Source organism: Stylophora pistillata, chromosome 8, assembly GCF_964205215.1.
Source record: "Stylophora pistillata chromosome 8, jaStyPist1.2, whole genome shotgun sequence".
Taxonomy (NCBI): domain Eukaryota; kingdom Metazoa; phylum Cnidaria; class Anthozoa; order Scleractinia; family Pocilloporidae; genus Stylophora; species Stylophora pistillata.
In genome coordinates, this window is record NC_142526.1 from 18,080,717 (window position 1) to 18,104,133 (window position 23,417).

At 38.0% G+C, this 23,417-nt stretch overlaps 2 protein-coding genes across 2 annotated transcripts; one reads left to right on the plus strand and one right to left on the minus strand.

Moving 5' to 3' along the window:
* Nucleotides 1-53: 53 nt before the first annotated feature.
* Nucleotides 54-15,447, plus strand: LOC111329361 (cyclin-L1). Its single transcript, XM_022934043.2, has 12 exons — nucleotides 54-276; nucleotides 360-434; nucleotides 860-969; nucleotides 10,421-10,505; nucleotides 10,591-10,629; nucleotides 11,305-11,369; nucleotides 11,974-12,073; nucleotides 12,167-12,229; nucleotides 12,440-12,481; nucleotides 13,800-13,953; nucleotides 14,115-14,229; nucleotides 14,799-15,447. The coding sequence occupies exons 1-12, from the start codon at nucleotides 85-87 to the stop codon at nucleotides 15,301-15,303; spliced, it is 1,545 nt and encodes a 514-aa protein (XP_022789778.1). The 5' UTR covers nucleotides 54-84; the 3' UTR covers nucleotides 15,304-15,447.
* Nucleotides 15,448-16,132: 685 nt separating this feature from the next.
* On the minus strand, nucleotides 16,133-22,490 carry LOC111329387 (high affinity cationic amino acid transporter 1). Its single transcript, XM_022934083.2, has 2 exons — nucleotides 20,471-22,490; nucleotides 16,133-17,943 (listed from the first exon to the last, which is right to left on the minus strand). The coding sequence occupies exons 1-2, from the start codon at nucleotides 22,176-22,178 to the stop codon at nucleotides 17,756-17,758; spliced, it is 1,896 nt and encodes a 631-aa protein (XP_022789818.2). The 5' UTR covers nucleotides 22,179-22,490; the 3' UTR covers nucleotides 16,133-17,755.
* Between the last annotated feature and the right edge of the window lie 927 nt (nucleotides 22,491-23,417).

The window sequence follows — 23,417 nt, forward strand, 5'->3', positions numbered from 1 at the left end:
GTAATATTCGTGCACGTGCTTCCAACCGTGACATCATAGAAGGAGAATGTGACGTCGCAAGAACGTCGGATAAGACTATCGAACATGGCCGCTCTTACCGGCAAATCGGACTACGGCGACGTAGTTATTTCGCTTGAAAACTGCATTCTTGACGAAGAACAACTTCAGAATACACCTTCATCGAAAGATGGCTTAGATAAAGAAGTAGAAATCGATTTACGAATCATAGGTTGCGAGTATATTCAGGTGGCGGGCATCTTGCTGAAATTACCTCAGGTAGGTATAATTCCGGTTTGGTTTTTGGAAACTTGAGTTACGTTGATGTTGTGGGCTGAGTTTCTTTGCTTTGGAACCTTCAGGTAGCTATGGCTACAGCTCAAGTGTTATTTCAACGGTTTTACTACAGTAAGTCGCTCGTAAAACACGACTGCGAGGTAAGTTAAAGTACTTTTAACGTGCAAGCAATTGGATGATTGTTGTACATGGATTGTATGCAGTTCTTCTTTACATTAATTTGATCCTCTGAGTATTTTTTTAATAAGAGTTCTCCTGTTGGATATCTATCTTAACTCTGGTACAGAGATGAAATTCAGTCTACCCATTTAACCTTTCTCCAACTTTGTTTAAGTGAAAGAAAATTCTTAACAGTCTTTTATATCTATTGCGGCGAAGTTGCGTGCATGTGCTTTGTAAAGTGTCCATGATCGATTTTACTGAACACCTCTATTTGACTTATTATGCACAGGGTCAGTGAAAAATAAGTTTTATTTTGAGGCTAATCCGTCTTGCATTAAAATTAGTGATTTAACAAACGCAAAATTCATGCCGAACCTACCGTCTTCATAAACTTGCATTGCAGATATACGCCATGGCATGTATTTTTCTCGCTGCAAAAATCGAAGAATGCCCGAGAAGAATTCGGGACGTGATTAACGTGTTTCATCACATAAAACAGAGAAGGAATGCCAGGTAAATATTTGTGCATTTGTTGGGGACAAGGGAGAAGCCAAGGGAGAGAGTCCATGCTACGACCAATACTAAATAGTAACTGATTAATTTTTCCGTCGTGATTTTACTTCTTGAACACTTTGTAAGTGTTTTTGAAAATCTGATTGTCTCTTGTTTCCTGTGTTTTACCAAAAAAAAATTCCTAACGTTTTCCGCCACAAAAGAAATAAAATGAGTGAAAAAAATGTCCAAAATCAAATTTTTTTTCTCATAAAAGATCTGAAGAAGTTTGTCCAACTTGTTAGACTACAAGTCTTCAAGTACATCATTTATAAAAGCCTGATATTTACTTTTTGGTGCAAAATATTAGGCTGTTTTCAAAATTAAATTATTTCTTCATGTAATTGCTGCAGTACTGTACATTTGTTGTGCAGTACTGTTATTTTGTTAATTTTTACTCCAAAATTTCTGTAAATGTTGTTTCTGGTCACTATCAGGGTTGATTTGAAGAGAATCACTCCTTTTTTGAGAACGTCAAACTTGCTGCAAGGCAATTTTTTATCTTAATAGTTTTGCAGTCTTCTTTTCAAAAGCAGCTCCTACTCTTGGGGTGTGATTGCTGAAAGAAAAACCAGTTTTGAAAAAAAAAACAAGGTTTTCAATTTCCTTGGAAGTCCTGAAGTCATTACTCTGAAATGTTAGGAGTTCCATTCACAGTTCAGCCATGATACAACTCAAAATCAGATTGATTGAAGTGCAGTGAAAGCAGAAAGAGTTTTTATAAATATATTATCCCAAGCCTTAGTGCAATTAAAGATTACTTTCAAGCATATTTTTTAAAATTTCAGTAATTATTTCATCTCTGAAAACTGAATAATTACAAGGGAAATGAATCCTGAATCATTCAGTTATCAAATACCTTCAATTTTTTCCTTTACTTCTGGGAAATAAAACACACATCCCTCCGTCTGAGCCAAGTTCAACTAAGGCTTTGATTATATTGCATGATTGTATTATTGTTCTCATTATCATTGTCACTTTCTTCTCAAAGTTAACAGGCTTACCTTGTTATAAACTGAAATTAGGTTTCTTAAATACATGCAGGTGATTAAAGTAACAAGTTAAAAGCCATGAGGGTACAGACATGCATTTGTGTACCTGCAGATGGGAAATCATCAGAAAATAATTCATGATATTTTAAGGTTTAAACAGTGAAATTCATTGTCTTTTTTTGACATTTAGTCCCCATTTGGAATGATTATCGAGTCACTGTTTAGTATAAAGTGTGGTCAGAAGATTTTCAGACTCCATCAATAGACATTAGAATTTTAACTGACTTGGCTTTTTTCTCTTTTTCTCTGTGCTGTCATTGCTAACTCCAGCAGCCTGCTACCTTCTCACCACCCAACGCACCAACCCTCTGTGTTGCTCTAAACCAGCTCTGATGGGTCTGGTGTTACCTTGGCAACATTGGACTGAAGTGGTGCTTCTCCCATTGGTCAATGGTCTGCATTAACAGAAGGCAAGCAGGGCACATGTAAAAGTATATTTATCTCCGAGTAAATTTTTTCAGGTTTGACGTAATGTCAGCCCATCAAAATTCTTGGAAGTTGAATTTAAGTTGACAAAAATGCTCTAGTTTAAGGTGATAACATGCGAGAACTCCTTGTTCAAGAACTACTGTTGATCTTAATTCTTTGATAGGTGAGGGTAGGTTTTCTTAGGAATGAGGTTGAAGCTGACCTTAAAGGTACTGCTATGTATTTTTTTATATTCTTGGAAATGCAGTTCAGTTGTTGTAATATTTCTTTTACAATATCTGAGTCAAGGAACATGAACCTGTCAAATGTGTCAAAGAAAGATGATTAGGAGGCCTTGGAATAAGAACTACATATGTGTTAATTCCAAGCAAATATCCCTGGATTGTATCAAATGTTAGTCATGTCTAGAACTGCAACTGTGTAATTTGGAAGTTGTTGCCATCATTAGAGTTATGTTAAAAGAAAAGTGAGCAATGGCTTTACAGTGCTGGAAATGATGTGCGATGTGAAGTTCATTGGATGTTTTGGAGTTCAAATGTTAAAGGCAATGTGACATTGGATATACGGAGAATTTTCTTCTGTGGAAACTTTGCACCAAAAGGGCAAGGGGCAAAATTAATGGCCTGTCTATATCATTGGTGTGGTATCCAGTTAAGAATTCAAGTGGGTGTGAATCATTACTAGTTAGAGGCGGAAGCTGACAGAACAGTAAAGGTAAGCCTTTCTTCTAAGTTTAATTTTACTTAAGATGTTGCATTTTCATTTTGTGCTATGATTGCTGGTTTGAGGACATTTTTTGTTTTGTGCAAATATCTTTTTCAAATACTGTCCTCCTCAATATAGCAGAGGGTTAATGGAGAATGATTTAACTTTTTCTAGTAGTATATATTTAAAGTGGTAGCCACTTCCAAAAGGTTGTTTACAGTTGCTATAAAAATTGCCCTTTACTTGTAGCCACATGCAGTCTTTGACTGTCTATTTTTTATGAAGACATTATACTAGATAGAATCTTGTGCAACTATTACAATGACAATAGTGCCCTTGTTATATGAAGGAATGCAAGAAGTGCATTCTGTGAGCCCCTTTTTCCTTTCAACTATTAAACTGATCAGAAGACTTCTACACTGAATGGTATTTAATATAAATGGTTTGGGCTTCTAAATTGGTAAAAAAAACTCTGGAAGTAGCTGTAATCTCCCAAAAACTATGATATATCCATGAATTGTTACCTAAATTAAAATGGTATCTTGTGATAGGAAACAAACCAAGAAGAAGTTTCAGCAGATTTTATTTTAGAAATCTTTGTATTTACTATATTTTTCGATAAGGTGTGGTGAGGTGATCTAGTAGCCAATTTGGTGACTAAGTTTCAGAATTGGTCACCAAAGTGAAAAATGTAGTTGCGTTGGCACCCATATTAGGTGCAAATTTAACTCCCTGGTTAAACAGTGTTCTTGGAGTTCATGTTTGTACTTGGTATGGGTTTACTTGAAATAAAACTAGCTTAATTCAAAAGTAGAATTGACCAATTTAGAAATTGAGTTTATATTTGAATTTGGTATTGAATCTATCACGAAACTTCTAGGGATTTCATTAATTTGGAAGTAGGTGAATATTAGGACATAAGTAGGCAGAAGACATTTCAGCAGTAATCAAGGCAGATTCATCGCCAGTTTTTCTCTTCTCTCCATTCAACATGGTGCACAGCGAACCGATCGTGTTGCTGATTGAACTGTTAGAACTCATTACAAAAATCACCCAACAACCATACCATTGTTGATGACTGCCTTTAAAATAAATTGAAGGTTTTCCCAAAAAACATGCAAAAACTGGGAGGTGGAATGGCCATAGTAGCCAGCTCTGTTGTGGAGAGTAGCCACCAGAATTCACCAGTTGCTGGCTTCTAATGAAATCCCTAACTTCATAACTGTAACAGCAGAGTGCTTCCATTCAGTTTACTTATACAGTGCCTTCTGTAAAAATTTCATGCTTTGCTGGGAGATAAGCCAACATCTGTCATGAATAAAAGCTATTGGATAGTTGCTTTTGTCTTTTTTCTCCAGGGTTTAGTCAACTTTTCCTTAGTTTACCCTGTACATCTAAAATTTACTTATACGTTGTAGCTTCTATCAACATCAACTTATTAACATAAATTTTGGAAGCAATAGTAAGTTGAAAAAGAAATTACTTGACTTCAAGAAAACTAAACAACTTAAGTTTTGTATTATGTTTACATTTTTGTGGGACTGGTTAAAGTACTCCAATTGTTGTGCAGCTTGCTCTTTTGATATGTTGTGAGGTCTTCTAATAGTTAATTGTCTTTCCTGTCTTTATCATATCAAATGTTGACTTGCCTGCTGATTTAAGATTGTAAAAATGGTCAAGGGGAAGAGAAGGAAAAGACTTGGATATCCAGTAGCAACAAAGATTTAGTGAGACAGGGTGAAAAATCATGTTTAACAAGATTTAGATTTGAGAGTTTGAGAATGACATAAGAGGAAAAAAGAAAGACAGCAGTTACTGTTTGTATGTTTGATAATTTGACCAAATGTTAATGAATTTTTCAAGTTTTTTTATTTTGTTTTGTTTTGTTTGATTAATTCAATCTGTTGGTCAGCAACTGGTGACGTAAGCCACATATATGCCAAATATATTTTTCACTTGCCAGGGCGATTAAAATGGTTGTAGTATGGAAAGCTGTCAACACTACCCACTTTTACTTTCTTTTTCCCCAACATACATCAACTTCGGGTATTGTAGAGGCAAAGGTGAAGTTTGCACTTGAGTCCACATAAGAGATGAAGCTTATGTTGGTCTCCAAAGCAGGAAGCAACCAGGAGTATCTCTGCTCCCGCATGATAGGATGCTTGTCTGATACAGGATAACCTCACTCCCTACTCCCTAGTATTTGATCAGGCTGCTCCAACTGTTTGATGGTGCCCATCTATTTTCCTGGATGTAGAGAGGAGCTGTGAAAGTGAAGATCCCAAGAACAAAACACAATGACACTCGGGTCTTGGACACAGACCTCTTGACAAATTGACCCTAACTCTGGTTAGTACAAGCAAAGCGAATCCCCCCCCTTTAACTTTTGTCTGTGGTCTACTATATGGGATCCACTATCATCTGACCTATGAAGCTACATACAGGAAGAATAGGAGATTTCATTGATTTCTTTTTTGTAAGAAAAGGTAGAAATAATGAAAGGCTACAGGAAACAACTGGTTTTCCAGTTGTATGTGTATTCTCAAAAGTAGGGTCCCCTGGGCTGGATTGTTCCAAGCTGGGTTGAAATAACCATTGATCTGGAAGCTCTAAAAGAATAGAGAAAATTATCCCAACTGGGCTTTTGGACAAAGGAATAAAGAATCCTGGATTAAAAGTTAACCCTGGGTTAGAACTAATTGGCTTTCAAACAACTGGGCTCTAGTAATTAGTAACAATTGTTAAGACATTGGATGGTTGGTTGTTCATATCATAATCTTTGTCCAAAATGCTAGAGAGTGTCCTCTGCACCCACTTAGTCACTGACACTTTTTTTGTGGACAACCTTCTAAAGGAGGCTCCACTTGTTCTGCAAAAGGTAACTCCTTATGTTCAGTCAATTCTTTTTGATAGATTGACTTGCAAACCTGCCAGACCTTGTATTAACCTCTGAAGCAGAAAGCATAGTGTCCCTCATTTAAAGATGATTGTGATTTGCCAATAAGTAATCTCATGACCTTACATAAATTGAGATTTATCCCAATTCCAAGATACATTTATTGAAGGTGATCGTTTTCCAGGTGTTGCTCATGATTGGAGCATCGGCGGAGGCCAGTGGTGTGATTGTGGCACGATTTCTTCAAGCACTCTTATCTGAACTTGTTTGCAATTCTACACATTATTAATTTGTGACTACTTGTTCAAAACTCAGTGGAGCAGCTTTGAAAAAAAAAAAAAAACAGTTCTCTACTTTATTGGAGGACCAGATTTTTAAACTTGTGGTGTAGAAGAAAAAATACAGCTTGTACTGCTATAAATGCCCTTGTTTTTGCTTGGTTACTAAGTTCCACCTTTTGGATGTGTAACAAAGCACCTAACATCTGCATTGGTGGAAAATTCTTTTTTCACCTTGAGCCCCAATGTTTCCCTGGAATTCATTTCAGTTGTCAAGGAAAAGTTGTCAAGGATCATTAGAGTGAGCTCACCTCTTTTCATTACCGGGAAGATGTTATAGGAAATGAATATGAGTACTGTGTACATGGAATGCAGTCTATGACAGCCTGGAATTGATGTTATCTTAAATGTTGCTGGGGACTTTGTGTACAGTACTCGCTTGTTTTCAGAGTTCAGTCTTTTTGTATGTTATTAGAACTGCAGTAGCAGGTTCAGATTTTGATGAATGTAGGCCAGATCTCTGGGCTTACATGAGAATATATAGCTTTAGTGAGGAAACTTCTTTTGCCTTTTTATGAAAACAATTCATGGTCAACAATTTTTTGTTTCTTTGTGAAATTATTCTGTTGTGTTCTTATGCCACTTATCATTAAACTTTGCTGCCCACTCTAGATATTAGTACATGAAAGTATATGAATTTGTATCATCCCTGTGCTTTGGCTTGAAGAGCATTTAGTGATTCTCAACTTTTTCTTATCAGTTGGAAGGTTATCCAATTCCTCTAAATTCACAAACTCTATAACGAAGAAGAAATGCTCTACCTCTCCATCTTTATTCTTGCTTTATGAGACAGCATTTTCAAGTAACTCTTTCATTTAACCTCAATGGGAAATGTCTACTCTTTTATGTAACTCCAATGTGCAAGGTTAGCCTTACAAGGGTATTGCTATTCAAATATCCTTCATCAAAATTTCACTTTGGAATTGATGCTGAGTTGTAGAACACTACAATTGGCATGTTTGAAAATCTTAAAATAGACAGGTATAGCAGCTAAGGTAACTGGGAAATAGACCGCTGAACCGAAAAATCTTGAGAACTGACCAACATTGTGGCAAATGTTATCATAGCTGGTTTCTTTTCCCTATCATTTTTGTTGACGTAAGCCATTATCATTATCATTATTGATTTTATTTACTTTTTACCAATTCTACCAATTACAGCATATGCCAATAAAAGAGGGGTGGATAAAACACAAGCAGTTTGTGCCTAGAATAAGAAATATTTGAGGATTTGTGCTTCTTATTTTTTTCGAGCGCTAAAAGCAAGATACTCAAGTGGCGCGAGAGGGAAAAGGTATTCCTCACTTATACCAAAGTGTCTACACTAATTGTTGCATACCTAGAATATTTTTTGTGGGTAAGGAAAATACTCTTATTAGTAAAGCTGATAAGTATTCTACCATTTTTCTGAGATAATCTCAATTCAACTTTTTGGCCCATGGAAGGGCTTTTTTTCCAACTGTTTTTTGTGCACATCAAGTTGTGAAGTCTGTGTTCCTATAGACCTGTAACCTGAAAAAATGTTATTCTTTTGAGATATAGATCAGTAGTAGCTTACCATTTAAAGGCTTTCAAGGTGCTGGAAAAGAGTCACAAATGCTCAAATGAAAATCAAAACTGAAATTAGCATCTTGTGTGAATGGGAAGCACTTGCACTTGTGATCTTCAATTTTGGACCTTTTGTTCAGATGTGAGAAATTAATTAAGTTGGTAACTGTCTAGATGATGTCGTGCAATCTTTAGACATAGATGAGCACACTCAAAGTGTAATCAGGTGTTGAGATGAAGATCTTCACAGGTTGGGTAAATTTTTTGAGGAAACATTGCTAGATTTTCATTGATCTTTGCAATGAGGAAATTAATATTCTGTCACTTCTATCTCTCTGGTATATAAACTTCACCAGCAGTGGACAGGTTACCTGATCAGAAATACAACAGGTTGTCACATGTAGCAAGTAATAATTGTGAAACGTTGCAGACGGTTTAATTTGTTTGTTTTTTTTTTTTTTTTTAGCTTTTAAAGGATCCCTTCCAACCACAATACCCTGCACGCCCAAACAGAAAAAATAATTAAGAAATAACTAGTCAAATAGAAAGAACAATAAATTTGGAACGCGATTGAGGAAATTCAAGACCTCAGTGAGGCAAATGTACTCGGATGAACGAGGATTTCTTTCCACTTCACGACTTGTCCAATACCGGATGGCAGAGAAAATGGCGGATTTCACATATCGCACGCGCAATGTATTGTGGTTGGAAGGGATCCTTTAAGGATAATGTAGTTGACTTGTAATCCTTTAGCACCCTCACATCAGTATGCATATCAACCATACTGTTCTCTTAACATTTCCTATGGTACTTAAAGGACAACTTGTCTAACAATTGTGAGTTTTTTGAGTTCGTGATCATTTCTTTTATTCTTGGAACCTTGATGTTTGATTAAGAACAAAGAAAAACATCATTTCCTTACTCCTCAGAGTTGAGGAATGATGTCTTTCTTTATTCTATTTATCTGTAAAAAAAAAAAAATTATTTTACCCTTGGCAGTGTTTATAGCACACAAAATGCTAGTGGGGCTTAGCAAACAACTGAAACAAATAATTTAAATTAAACATAAAGTTGTTAAGAATCCCAACTGGCTGGAGGCAAACCAGTTGGCTATTTACAAGTGTGGTTGAGGATTTGAACTCAGCGCTACCGTGAAACAAATCCAGGTAGTGGTCATTGCGGGACTCAAACCCAGGAGCAGTGGATTGCGCATCTGACACGCTGACTACTCAGCCATGCTGCCTCCACACAATGTATTCATCTTGCCATCTCTAGCTGTGAACTAACCAAAGTCTAGTTGAGTCAATCATATCATTGAATCTCCTTTCTCATGTGAAACGTGCATGCACCAAAAATCGTTGTTTTTATTTTACACGAACAATCCAGTTTGGGGATATATTTTACCTCTGATAGGACAAGCTTCTTTTTAAAGAATTGGCAATTAGAGATAAAAGCTTTATACAGCTGTTATATACCTCTTTACAGTACTTAAGTGACCATTTCCTGTTTGAATGAAAAGCAAACCACTTGACTCTTGCCGTAGTTTCCATGGTTGTCTGTTCCTTTTTAACAAGTTCTTGCATTTGTGTTGGATATAGTATAATAATGAGGACTTCAAACTCTCGCATTCTTTTTCCAAAATCAATTTTGAAGTCATTATCTATTACTTCCAGGATTGAGTTAGAGGAGACACTATGGTGATCTCTTCATTAACCAACTGATTTGATTTCCTAAAGCTAGATCCCTTCCCTCTCTTTTTAGGGTGAGAGCAAGGATAGAGTTAAATGCTGACGTACATGTTAATTCTACAAAGTGTCTCCTGCAGTCAACCAGTGAACAGCCATCTTTATGTGAGCTGTGGACTTATTGGAACAAGTTTTGCTTGTGCTGTGTTGGAAATTTTAGCTCCATAACTGAATTGAGGAAAGAAAGAACTTTCAAGTTTCAACTGGGAACAAGGTTGGAGTATTCTTGGAAGAAAGCTTGCTACCATGGCTGAGAGGAAGATCTCTATTACTAGTCTACTCAGAGACTAGACTGGAGACTTAACTGGAATGTTCATTTTTGTGTCAAAAATATAGGTGGTTGTAACTAGGTAATCATCTTAAGTTTAAATGTTACTGGTATGTGGCAAATTAGGCTATGTCTAAAAAAGAACTTTGTAGCAGCTTTTCTAAAATATTTAATATTTAGAAAGTAAACTGTAGTGTAGTATATCCTATGCAACAACAGTTAAATGGCTTAAGTGTTAAGCTAGGTTCTGTTAAACTGGAGCATTTTTGTTGATCTAAGTGTTTCCATGGTTGTCAAAGCATTACCACTGGTTGTCCAGGTGACTTGAGAGATTCAAGGCTGATTGGAGTTAGCACTGCAGGGCATCGGAGCAGTGCTAGTCTTGAATTTGTGCTTGAAAGGTTAAATGTTTAATCACTAATGATATTTCAGGACAATTCAGCCCATGGAGTACATGGGTAACACCTACTTTAACCTTAAAAACCAAGTCATCAAAGCTGAAAGAAGGATATTGAAGGTAAGTTTGCTTTGATATAGAACTCCTTCTATTGATTGTAAGACTCAGTTAAATGATTAACCACTTCTACTCTCATTATTTTTAGGAACTTGGGTTTTGTGTTCATGTAAAACATCCCCATAAGGTATGTACCAATACCACTCCCCCTACAATCAGCGATCAATAATTTTATTGAAACTGTATTTAACCAATTCACTCTCAGGATCTCATTAGTAATTATTTGCACTGTCTTCCACTCAATTCTTATGATATTAATTCAGAGAATTTGGTATTAGTTCAACTAATCTCTTAATTTTTATTTTTCTTCATCCTTATCATTTGTTTGCTAGATCTTGTATTGATATTGCAATGAGAAGTTCTGTCTTAGATAGTCGTGACAGCTTAAGGGTTAACAACTTTCTCTTCCATTGTTTTGGGTTAACATTGTCAGTCCATTTCTGTCTTCTTCCTCTGACAAGAAAGCAACTTTGTTTAATTAGTCATATTACTGTGTCACTGCTGTTTTCAGGGTGACATGCATGAAACCAAACAATCAAATCGAAAGATGTGGGCAATGAACTCTGCCCAAATTCTCTCACCTTTTTTGTTGTTATATTCTGAAGCAGTGATTAGCTCAATTGATTCAATGGGATTCATTGTTTGTTTCCTTTGGTGTGATGAGCTAATTTTCTTATATAGGAGTGGAACCTATAACAAACCCTGTTCCAGGTGTATTTTTTTTTATAAACAACAACTAACACAGAATCTATAGTTTTCTGGCGCAGGTGTCAGCTTAGATTATGTTATTTTTCTTGTTTAGATCATAATAATGTATCTTGAAATCCTTGAGAGCAAAGAAAAGAGAGAACTTGTCCAGTCTGCCTGGTATGTACGATTATCTACACCCTAACAACAGTATACAAGTTCTCCTTACTGTTCTTTATATGTTTCCTCTCATACTTACAAGGAGAATTTGTATACCAATCAAAATCTTTAGTTTGGAATCATTTTCTTCATTCTCATGACTGTAATGTTTGATTTAGGGTTATTAGTGTTGGGAGAAATTTGATGCTAATCACTTGAAGTTTGAGAGACACACAGTCATCAGCATTATCACCTTATTGATTAAGACTATTTGTAAATTTATTAATGATATTGTCTTAAGTTATTGGTGGTGGTGCATGAAGCAACAGTAAGGTTCTTCCTGTGCTGTTTGTTCTTTTCAATCTGTAAACATTTGACCTAATCCCTGGTACTATACTAATAGACTCGGTTTACACCACTCTTTCGGGTCTTTTTTGCTCCTCCCCAAGAAGAGAGAAGAGTCTCTTTGAGGGGGAACATGGTCTCCAGTTCCCAAACAGTGGCTGGTAATCAAGCCTATTGTGCTACCAGTTGTTGTATTTATTAACTGATTATCATCTCTCCTTTTTTCCCATCACAGGAATTTTATTAACTGATTATCATCTCTCCTTTTTTCCCATCACAGGAATTTTATGAATGATAGTTTTAGAACAAATGTTTTTGTAAGATACCCTCCTGAGACCATTGGCTGTGCCTGTATATTCCTCTCAGCAAGGCAGTTAGGGGTATGTAAAGGAGGAGAAAAAATTTTTTTTATTTATTGGATGTGTAGGTTTACAAAACTGTTGATACTTATATCATATTTTTGGCTATTTCAGATAAGTTTACCAAACAGACCGCCTTGGTGGGAATTGTTTGGTGCTAAATTAGAAGATCTTGAGGTATTCTTCGAGTTGTTCTTGTTCTCGTTTCTGTTTTGAGGTGCAAATTTAATGTTAGTAATACTCGATAGTAATAATTGATTTCAATTAAGTTTTTTTTTTTAAGTGAATCATGTGGAAAGCCTTTTTGCTTGTCACAATGACATCATAAGGGTCTTGAGCATTGACTTAACTGATATTTTTTTGTTTTTTTCTTTTTTCCTCTTGCAGAAAATTAGTTTAACTCTTTTGAGTTTATATCTACGACCAAAGGTAAAATTGCAGCTTGAGTTGGTAATGACATTGCTTCTCTGTGCTTCTGTGCTCTTGTATTCAAGGGAATTATTGGAACGCCGAAGATTGTACCAAAATCACGAGGCTCAATATATGAGAGGAGAAATTACCGCAATTTCTTTCTTCTTTTACCTCCATTTGATGTATTTGTATCTGTATTTGATGTATGAGAGTGCGACTTGTACCTCACGCTCTCCTGTTTTCATAACCGAAAAATATTCTGCAACGACAGGGCTGCAAATAACGGCCGGTCAACTGACAATGTCTGGTCAAAATTGGGTACTGACCGGACAAATCCTTGGTTTGCCGGACATCTTGTCCGGTCCTTTACCGACTCGTTCAAAGAAATTTTAATTTTTAACTGTTTGCTAATCACGAGGGACACAGTCATGTTTCCAAAAGAAAAAAGAAAAAAACAATATAAAAGTAGACAAATTAGTGGTCGAGAAATTCCCGGCAGTCGCAAATTTCCGCGATGTCATCAAGTCCTGTCGCGACAGCAAATCATCGTGTATTCCTTTATTTTATTTACTTTATCTAAGTGTTCCCAGTTAGTAGAGGGTTTTACCTTTGGCTAGATACCATCATTTACTCTTAAATAAAGTGATTGATTGTTTGATCGATTGAATGATCGGAAAGCACCCTCACGAAAAATAATCTTGTTGCATCGAGAATACTCCAAGTAGCATTTGTTGCAAAGTGCAAAAAGCGAGCAAAAGGCCCAAAACCTGGAGAATCCGACCACTCTTTTACTCTAACAAAAATTCACAACTGTAACTTTAAAAAAAACGGGCTCTGAGTGTAATATTTAATTAGAAGTGATTTTGCCAGATGTAAAGTAAAACGGACAATTGCGGTTGTATCTTGCGTAATCGTTCCACGTACTCAATGCGAGGCTGCTTCTGCAGTAAAGAGTAGTAAAATTAGTGACTTAAAATTGTTATTGCCAGACCTACTTGGATTCAGTTGTTTTTTAGTTGTAAAAGGATTACTGTGCAATCTGGGTTCACTATCGCAAGAGTTCCGACTGTTAAAATTTGACCAGCCAGAAACGGGTAGTGTCCTAGCAAAAGCATGTTTGACCGGACAACGTGACCGGCGACTGCCCGTTAGTTATTTGCAGCCTTGAATGAATTGCAAGCATTCAGTACTAAAACGTTCCATGAAAGTTGGCTATTTATTGTAAAAGAACAAGAACGTGGTCCGTTTAACACGACGGATGGTCAGATATTTATTAAGTCAAACCCAGAAGTATGTCTTCCTATTTTAAGTAAATTAATGTGTTATTTTGTCTTAGGCCAACATTGATACACTTCAAAAGGATGTTAATGAAATTCGTAATAAAATCGCTCAGAAGAAGGGTGACAGTAAAACAGAAGACGGCACGGCAGCCAACTCTACTCCTAATCTGTCACCGTCAGGCGGAGCCACAGCAGTTAAAGATGGCTCAGGTAAACACTTATCGCTATGAGTGACCTCTATTCAATATGATTCAATTAACATAGCCAGGAAAGCTGGGCTGAGGATTCCTGATCGAGTTTTAGAGGTTAACGACGTACATGTCGGAGCATCTTGTGTAAAGACAAACTCGTGTCTTTTATCGTCTATTCAGGGTCGAAGCCTTCTTCGCCCAGTAAAGTGTCGCCATCCGCTGCAAGCGTAATGGATGGCAAAAAGAAGAGCTCGTCAAGGGTAGAAGAAGACAAAAGGACGAACTACAAAGAACGGTAACAATGTAGAACGTGCACTAAGCATTTGAATGTGATAGATAATTGTCTTGTCTCTATTCTATTAAGGCTGAATCGGGGCAGGCACCCAGTGAAATGTTTCCCAAGTCCGCATTTGTAGAGAAGCTCATCAACCGCCTAAGCTTGGACAAACAGCTGCCTTGTATCTATCCATCTATGTTTTAATCTGCAAAGAGCAATACAGCCCATCTCGGCAGATATACCCACCCATCCCATCCCAGGGAAGGACATCCACCACACAGTAATCTCGTGCGTGGGAAATTAACGTCTCCTATCCGTAACCCTGCAGGAGACAGGGCCTACGGTTTAATAGTCCTTATCCGAGAAGACTAGAATATCTATCCATTTCTTGATATTATACAGAGAGGTAGCACATTCTCCTCAGTTATTTTAAGACCCTGAGTGTTGGTCCGGCCGGGGCTCGAACCCTCGACCTCCCGCACAACTGTCCGTCGCTCTACCAATTGAGCTAACCTCCTGGTTCCCAAAAGAGAGTCCCGGATTGATGCTCACTACTATTTTTCTCTCTGTTGTTTTTCCCATTGCAGTCCAGTCTCTGGAGGAAATCGCCGAAGTAGATCTCCCGTCCATCACCGCTCTCGGAGCCGGTCGAGAAGTCCAACTCCCAGCCGAAGTCGAAGTCGATCAAGAAGTTACAGCTTGTCGATCAGCCCCGACAACATCAGCAGAAGTGACTCCGAAAGCAGCGATGAAAGCCCGGAAAAACAGAAAGCGAAGAGTAAACGACGAAGGAGCCCGCCCCGAGGAAGGGACGATGAAAAACGATCACGACCTCGGAAATACGACGGTGACTACGTGCAAAAGAAAGGGAGAACTGACGGAGCTATTAGTTACAAACGGGAGAAGGCGCGAAGTAGATCGCCGTATTCTCGTAGTCGAAGTCGATCACGGAGTCCCATTAAGAGGCCGCGCATGAAATATGAACGTGGGCGAGACAAGAAGAAACGGGACGACAGACATCGTGATAGGAATGGAGTGGACTACCGGAATTCTAGGGACAAAGGACGTGACCATGGGAGACACCGGAGATAACACGACTTCTAAGGTGGAAAAGGCAGTCGATTGTACATAAGGCTATTATGACAGATATCTTGTGCGGATATCTTTGCTTGTTTATATTCGACATTCTTTCAGTAGTTACGCAAATCATGTCAATTAAAGCTTTCGTTTTCTGTATTGGGTTGTTGAGTTACTCTGTTGAAATTAAATAGTCCCTAATTAGTTACCTGCAAAGAGTTTCTGAAGCTGGTGTTCTGAGTGCTGGTCCTTCTTCGGAGAAAACCTAATGATCTTGAACTCCCCCCCTTCCCCACTGACGCAGCAGCGCGGTTTCTTTGAAAAACAACTGAAAGGCTTATTTGGTTAACAATCATAACTTCGCCAACCAAAAATCACAACCTCGCCAAAGATACATTCATAACATCAAGACTGGGCTGCTCTTTTTTGTGGTCGCTTTCGAGAGCATGACGGAAACGTTAAATTTTATACCCAGTTATGCAAGGATTACTGGGTACTTTGCATCAAAAATATTTTGGCTTTCTACCTTGGTAGGAGCGTTTGACTTGCTAGCGAGTAACGTGGTTTGCCTTAAAACAAACAAAACGAATCAGCCAAGCAACGATGAAGTAAGACCACAGATAGCCTCTAGTCGCTAATGAGCCTTAGTAAATCTTGGTCAGATGGAAAGCGCCCTAAAACTGCAATGGAACAGGTATGGAATGGCTGATTGAAAAGGCGCACTAGAAGAGCTGAAGATATGTCCTGGTCCCTAGAGAGAATGACCTGGGTTACAGACACTCTAAACTTTGGAGGAGATAAGATACAGAGTTTCTCAGAAGACGAAAACACTTGCAAAGGAAAATTAGCGACAATGATTTTCATTGACCACTCCGTTATAGAGTTCTTAGATAACATATTAGCTATTTTAAACTCCCTTTAACTAACCCACAAATTATTTTTTTCAGTTGTTGATGTCGTGAAAGATTATTATCACATGTCACCATAAGGTCATTTAAGGGATGTATTTCTCTAGCTTCATAATTCTATGCAAACTAACAAAAAAAAAGTAACGATGAGATAAGTAGTAAAAATATAAATAATTTCATAGTTGCGACTAATTCTGTACCAGTACATGCAGCCCAGGCCAGCTGAGACCTTTGCGCAGCTTAGCGTGGGTGATAGACTTCTCCCGTACTAGACCATTTGGTCAACAAATAAGTGAAATGTACTAAAAAGCACACACGGCACAATTTGCGCAATCGTAACCACAATATCATTTACTTAAAATGAGTTCGTATTTAAAAAGTGCGTTGTTACACCTCGAACGATTTTTTTACTCCCATATTTTCTAAAGTGTTTCCTAAAATGAACTGACATACTTCCAAATAATTAGTGACTCAAATCAAAACTTTACTATGAAGAAAAATCACTATCACAACAAGGGCCTACGTGATCTATAAAGTGAAATTCAGCAAAAAATGTCAAAGAAACTACAGCATGAAACGGTTCACATTTTCAGAAGTACATGCCATTGTAGCTTTCAGTAAGGGCGTCATTTGTTAGGCGTTTTTCAGGCGCGTGGAAACATCCACGAAGTGAGAGCGAGGAGAGACTTTGCGCGACGATCTCGAGTTAAATTAAGCGGGGATGCAACAAATACGCCCATTCGTCCCTAAGTCTGTAAAATAGTAGTGTCTCAACGGAAATTACAGCTGCCCAAATGAAATTTTCACTCTCCCTATCTTTTTTTCTTGAAGATAAAAATAAATACCATTAAACTCTCAGGGGCGTTAGCCACTGTTTACAGGAACATAATTATAATACAAACCAAATGTTAATGGTACATTTTATCGATGTCATTACTTTGAAGGCATTTTCGCTTAGAGTTAACAAAATTTTGTGAAACACACTTTCGTGTCATCTTTTTTAAAACAGAATTTCTCTGAAGTAGCGAGCATATTTTTCGTTCCAGATCAATTTTTTTTTCTTTTTAGTGATATTTACAACACGAATTCAACCTTAAACACTATCCTACATCCTCAATCAGAAGAAGAAATATGGATATTGCTTTTAGGTTGAAAGAACAAAGAAAAATTTTATATTTCAAATATGAGAAGACACACAGGACTTGCACTATAAGTATCCCGGACAGCTTCATACAATTCCTTATAATTTTATTATAAGGAATTGTATGGAGCTTTTTTAGCGTTAGTCCTGGCGTGGAGAGTTTAACTAATTTTGAGGATATTTCGGAGAACTTTAAGTCTGCCAAAGCGCAAAATTTCTTCAACAACCGATTTTAGATTCATATAATAATAATAACGATATTTTAACACACAATTCAAAAATTTTCAAACAAATTACTAGTTTCCTCTTTGGCCGTTTTCTGGAATGTCACGTAACGATGTTGAGAGCCTTATTGCGTGACATCGTTGCGCTACATTCAAGAACCGGCGGCAAAGGACAATTTCGTGAGATTCAATCTCTAAGAAGGATCACTGAAGCTTGCTGCTAAAGGTTTTTCCTCATCAGTTGTATGACTGGGCTGAACTTGGTGTATATCTTGTCCCACAGGTGGTGTTCCTTGAAGAATAAAATCGTTGTCGTTTGTGTCTTGCTTCGGAATTCCTTCGGCGCTGTTCCTTATTCCGTAGCCAAAGTAAATAACAAATCCTATGTGAAGAAAAGTGAAAGATGTATAGAAAGATCAGCATAAAATGGTTATACTATTAGTCCAACAAACCCAGAAAAGACATTCGAAAGCAAACTACAATTTGGTCTTTGTGTTTAATTTTGTCAGAGTTGCGTTACCGTTCGTAAATTTTGACGAAATTTTGTCTTTGCGTTCCGTTTCAATCTTCTTCATCCCAAGCATCCCTCGTCCCAGTATTGTCTATTCCTTTCATACTGTTTTTCTTCTGTACAATTTTTCTTTCACGTTGAAGATCAATTAGGCTCCATGGCCACCTTCTTTTGGGATGTTACGTGTTTTCAAAGGAGCATTGCGTGACATCTGAAAAAGGCGGCAGCGATAAATGTATGGGAAATATATTTAGGAAGATCCGTTGAGGATGCTTTCAAACAATTTTCAATTTTTTTCTCTGCGACAAGAAAACATTGTTTCGCCTTGCGTAACATACTGCTACGTAAAATTTCATTTTAATGATAGCTGTATTTTATCGTAGCAACATCTCTCGAAAATTTTGAGATCATTTCAATCGGTTGAACGGTACTAAATTGTTTAACACTTCTCCTCGAAGTGTTCCACTAACCACAGCCTAAATGAATAGCAAATGGCACGGATTTGTGGCAACCTTGTGTAGAAGAAATTGATAAAGATCGTCAGGGATATCGTCAAGGATAATTTCTCCTCCCCCGCAAAATTATCTGTCGTTTTTTCCGGTTTCGCTTTAAAAGGGTAAAAAAAAAAAAAACTAGTAGCAGACTGCAAACCCTGTTTTCTCTGTCGATAATTTATTAAAATGATAGCTTTTCTAAGAGATCTTGGTGCCTTCTTATCGAATTCGGAAACATAAGACGGTGTTTCACGCGAGATCGCGCGAGTAAACCACCCACGACGATCTTATCTTCGTAAACACCTGCATGCAAGTAACCTCTGTCAGGCATAAAATTCGATGAAATACTGAACACATTTTACTTTGTAGCCAATCGCCAGGAAAAGGCGAGGAAGATTTTAAAAGTTTAGGAGAAATAGGTCTCAATACGGAAGAAAAACGTACCCTAGAATTCGACGGCTCGAAACGTGTCTTCCGCAAAGTGGAATTTATTGTTTTGATTACGTTTCTCGGTGATGAAAATGTGCTTTCGAGGAATACCCGAAAGTTCAGACTTCTAGCAGTAATAGTTGCAGCGATAAAGGATGTGATTAATACTGTTTAGAAAGCTGAGACTGAAATAGCTAATCTTTCGACGATATTGTATTACGGACGAGGAAGCTAAAAGCTCGAAGTGGTTTTCAATAAAAATGCGTCACACGCGGAGGTGGGCAACAACTGTTCGACTACTGAACTCGAATAAATTTCTATGACGCGAATAAAAGAAAAATTATTTCAGCCAGACAGGAAAGTAGTTTATCTCTTGTTATCGTTTTGTTGAAGATTATAGATGAAAACTATATAAATATCTCGGATAAAAAGAAAGGGTTTTTGAAAAAAAAAAAAAAATTAACCCGTGACGTTAATTGCATTTTATACAAGAGCAGATATTTGTACAAAATACAGAAAATGCCATCACTGAAGAAGAAAAATTGAAAGTATTGACGCGAAAATTTAAGTTATCAGTTCAATTTCAAGCTGAAGAATCTAAACCAAGCCAAGCAGACACAAATTGCTAATTTTCTGATTCTTTTCGCTGGCAATGAAGAAGGCGATAACTCTCGCAAAGATGACTTTGTTATTGAAATGCATCCCGCACGGTATATACAAAAGGAGAAATTCTAAGAAATTAACTTCATTGCCAGCAGACTCCATTTGAAACACAAAATGCTAAATTTTTTTGATAAATGGACCTTTTCCAGAACAAAGGAAAATAATACTTATTCAGATCTGGCTTTTAAATCCATGACCACCAATACTGTATACTTTTTTCCGCGTTCTCATATTTAAAAGGCAACACGATCGCGTTTTTTATCAGCTTCGACACGAAAGTGAATTCGCCCATTATGTTGAAAAAGTAAATCTTAAATACTCTGGAAGTAACCCATATTGTTAATTTGCACGTTGAGCATAAGTCTTCATCTTCACCTTTGAAGTTTTCGGAATTTTCTTTCGAAAAACCTCAAGTTTGTTTCAAAGCCTCCCAAAACGTAGAGACAACTTTATATCATTTAATATACATGTATTTGAATTTCTTTTAGGCGGCTTAAAACAAGGTCGGAGCACTTTAACATCATATATCCAGAAAAATTACGAATTCAAATGAAGTCGAAAATGTTTCATGGTTGCTTCAATCGTTACCAGCGCTTCATAATTGAAAAATATGCTGGTTCTATGATTCTATTAAAAGAAATACGAAAAGAAGTTCAAGAATACAGAGACTGGGAGACCAAAGAAGTAAAAATGGGAAAATCGGGGTCAAAAATGGGGATCAAACGAGGAAAAGAACAATCAAGTATCAATATATCGATTTTAAAGAACACACCTTTGGTTTGGAAAGAGAAGAAAAAAAAATTCGAGCTTACCTACGATCATCCAAACACCGAATCGTACCCATGTCCAGACAGACAACTTGAGAAGTAGGAACAGATTTACCACGACGCTGGCGATGGGAAGCCACGGTATGCAGGGAACCTTGAAAGGGAATCTTGCTTTGTTTTTAGGTTGAAGCTGCATCACCACAAAACCAAATATTATGAGAATTCCGAGGAAAACTGCTGTGAATACAGCCCATGCCTCGCCGTCCCCTAAATCTCCCCATCCTGCTATGAGCAGCGCACAGAAACCGGTGAGACCCACTACCTGAAGCGAGATGGCAGCATTGGCAATATGACTTGTTGATGTGGATGGTTCTTCGGATGCCTTAATTTCTTGGTTCTTGTCGTCTGCCACGCTTTCTAAAGGCTTGTACTCGGTACCTTTCGATTCCGGCAGCATCTTTTGGCAACAGATGACTTTGTAGCTTCGCACTGAGCTCGAGGTGTCTTCGTCATAATCAACGTCTTCGACGCCAGGCTGGAACCTTAGCACAAGGACAGAGATAGAGACCAAGGTATAGGCGAGTAAGGTACCAATTGACAGCATCTCAACTAGCTGTTTTAGGTCTAGCAGTAGGGCCAGAAGGGCTGAAAGTACCCCTGCGAACGTGATGGAGATCAGGGGAACATTGGTTCGCTCGTAGATCCTCGCGAAGAACTTGAAAAGGAGACCATCGCTAGCCATGGAGTACATGATCCTTGGGACAGCGAAGATGCCGCTCATCAGCGAACCTGCTAACGCACACAGCCCTCCGACGGCAATGACATACTTGGCTGCGGGGACACCAGCTGCTTTGAAAGCTTCTGGTAAGGGGGCGAACTTGTCGAGCTTGTCATAGGACACCATCAACGTCAAAATGGACGCAACCCCAAAGTAAGCAAGGAAGCTGATAACAAGGCACAACATGATAGAGAGAGGAATGACTCGCTTGGGATTAATGGTCTCTTCACTGGCTGTTGCTATCACATCAAAGCCGACAAAGCAGTAGAAACAGCTCGCAGCACCAGCCAGGACTCCGGACACTCCGAATGGAAGGAACTGTTGTCTGCCAACCCAGTTGCCAGGGTTGACATGGAACAAGCCGACAGCCAACACGAAGATTATTACCAGCATATTAACCGTGGTCACGCATTTGTTGAATACGGCCGAGTGCTTGGCTCCACTAGCAACGATCATGGACACCAGAAGAACAAGAATAAAAGCCAGAAAATCCGGGTACGATCCCAAGCCAGATACATTAAACGCCCCGATGTTTTCGATGAAGAATTTTCGAATAACTCCGCCGGCAATGGAGTCGATGTACTCGCTACTGGCTCGGCCGAGCGAAGCTGTACCGATCACATACTCTAGAATCATGTTCCAGCCGATGATAAATGCCCATATCTCACCTAAAGACGAGTAGGTGTACACATAAGCAGACCCTGCCTTTACGACACGGCATCCGAATTCCGCGTAACAAATCCCCGAAAGGAAAGCGGCAACAGCGGCAATGAAGAACGACAACACGATGGCTGGTCCGGCGACATCTCTGGCGATCTGTCCAGTGACCACGTACAGACCTGCTCCAACCGTCGCACCGACACCAATTGAAGTTAAATCGAAGAGATCAAGACATCGGCGAAGCTGAGAATTAGATAAATCATTGTCGATTACTTTCTTTCGGGTGAGAAGACGAAGAAACCGTATCAAACTCATAGCTTTCAACGGTGTAAAACTCTTCTTCCCAGCGGGTTTTCCGTTTTCAATATGGCTAATTGATGAAGGTTTAGAAACCTCCCTTCGCTTTAAAACGTCTCTAAATGACTGTCATAATTAAATTCGCTCCCTCAGATAAAGATCACTCTTCTCTCGATGATTTGCAGGAATAAAACGAAACTGTTAAACTGGAGTCGATTCAATTCAAGGTGAAGACTTTCGCTTGGCTACTCGAAACTGCGAAATTAGAAAATCGAATTAATACGACAGACGATATATTCCGAATTGTTCACGTATATTTGAATGACAGCCACTGTATGACGTATAATAGCAGATGGTCTTTGACCTATTGTTGTTGAAGTTACAACAAGAGATTTGCATCTCCGTTCTCGCTCACCGAATCGAATAAAGCCACGACATCGAGAAGAACTTGTTTTTGCCCTCCTAATTTTCTGTCCTTAAATAACCTACAATGCCGCCTGTGACTCTATTTTGCTATTATCCCACGCCACTCGACTATTTTCCTTAAGGCGTTCAAGCTTTTAACGAAGCTAATTTTCGAAAATCGGGCAACTTAAACTATATCTTAAAAAAAATTTTAGATCAATTCAAAACTAAGTTTTATTTTTATTTTTCACGGCTAAAACAAACTTAAACCGAGGGGCGATAAGAGGTTTTTGTTTATCAAATGTTAAGACGGTTGTATTCGCCGCGGGTGTAAGGGCAATTAAAAATGTCTAAATGCAAATTAACCGAAGTTCCCAATTACCGACCATACTGGTGACTTGTTTTGCTTTGGTAATCTCCATTAAAACCATTCAACTTTGTATAATACCGAGGAAGCAACAGTTACTTCTCATATTTTAGAAATGATGCACTTTTTAAAAATTTATTATGCTGTTTTATATCGCCAGTATTAAAGAGTTTCTGGAGCCCGAAAGTAAATCCAGACCCAGTATATTTTAATGGCTTCAGGCTTTGTTAAAAATGATGCCATATGTATGTCTGCAAGCCATTTAATTTGTATTTTAGCAGACGACACAGTCCGGAAAACTAAGCTTCATTTCCATTCTCCCATGAGGTATGCTCTCCCATAGGTTTTATCCGAGTGAGAGCCTTCGTAAGTATATATATCTTATTAGACGTTTCGTTGTGTAGTATCGCTGAGTATTTTTACGAGTTGTGCCGTATTTTGACGAGCCCATAGGGCGAGTCAAAATACAAATAACGAGTAAAAAT

Coding starts and splice junctions, on each gene's coding strand:
- LOC111329361 (XM_022934043.2), top strand. CDS start 85: ATGGCCGCTCTTACCGGCAAATCGGACTACGGCGACGTAGTTATTTCG. Junction 277..359: donor TCTTGCTGAAATTACCTCAG/GTAGGTATAATT, acceptor TGGAACCTTCAG/GTAGCTATGGCTACAGCTCA. Junction 11,370..11,973: donor GAACTTGTCCAGTCTGCCTG/GTATGTACGATT, acceptor TTCCCATCACAG/GAATTTTATGAATGATAGTT.
- LOC111329387 (XM_022934083.2), bottom strand. CDS start 22,178: ATGAGTTTGATACGGTTTCTTCGTCTTCTCACCCGAAAGAAAGTAATC. Junction 17,944..20,470: donor CGGTGTTTGGATGATCGTAG/GTAAGCTCGAAT, acceptor TTCTTCACATAG/GATTTGTTATTTACTTTGGC.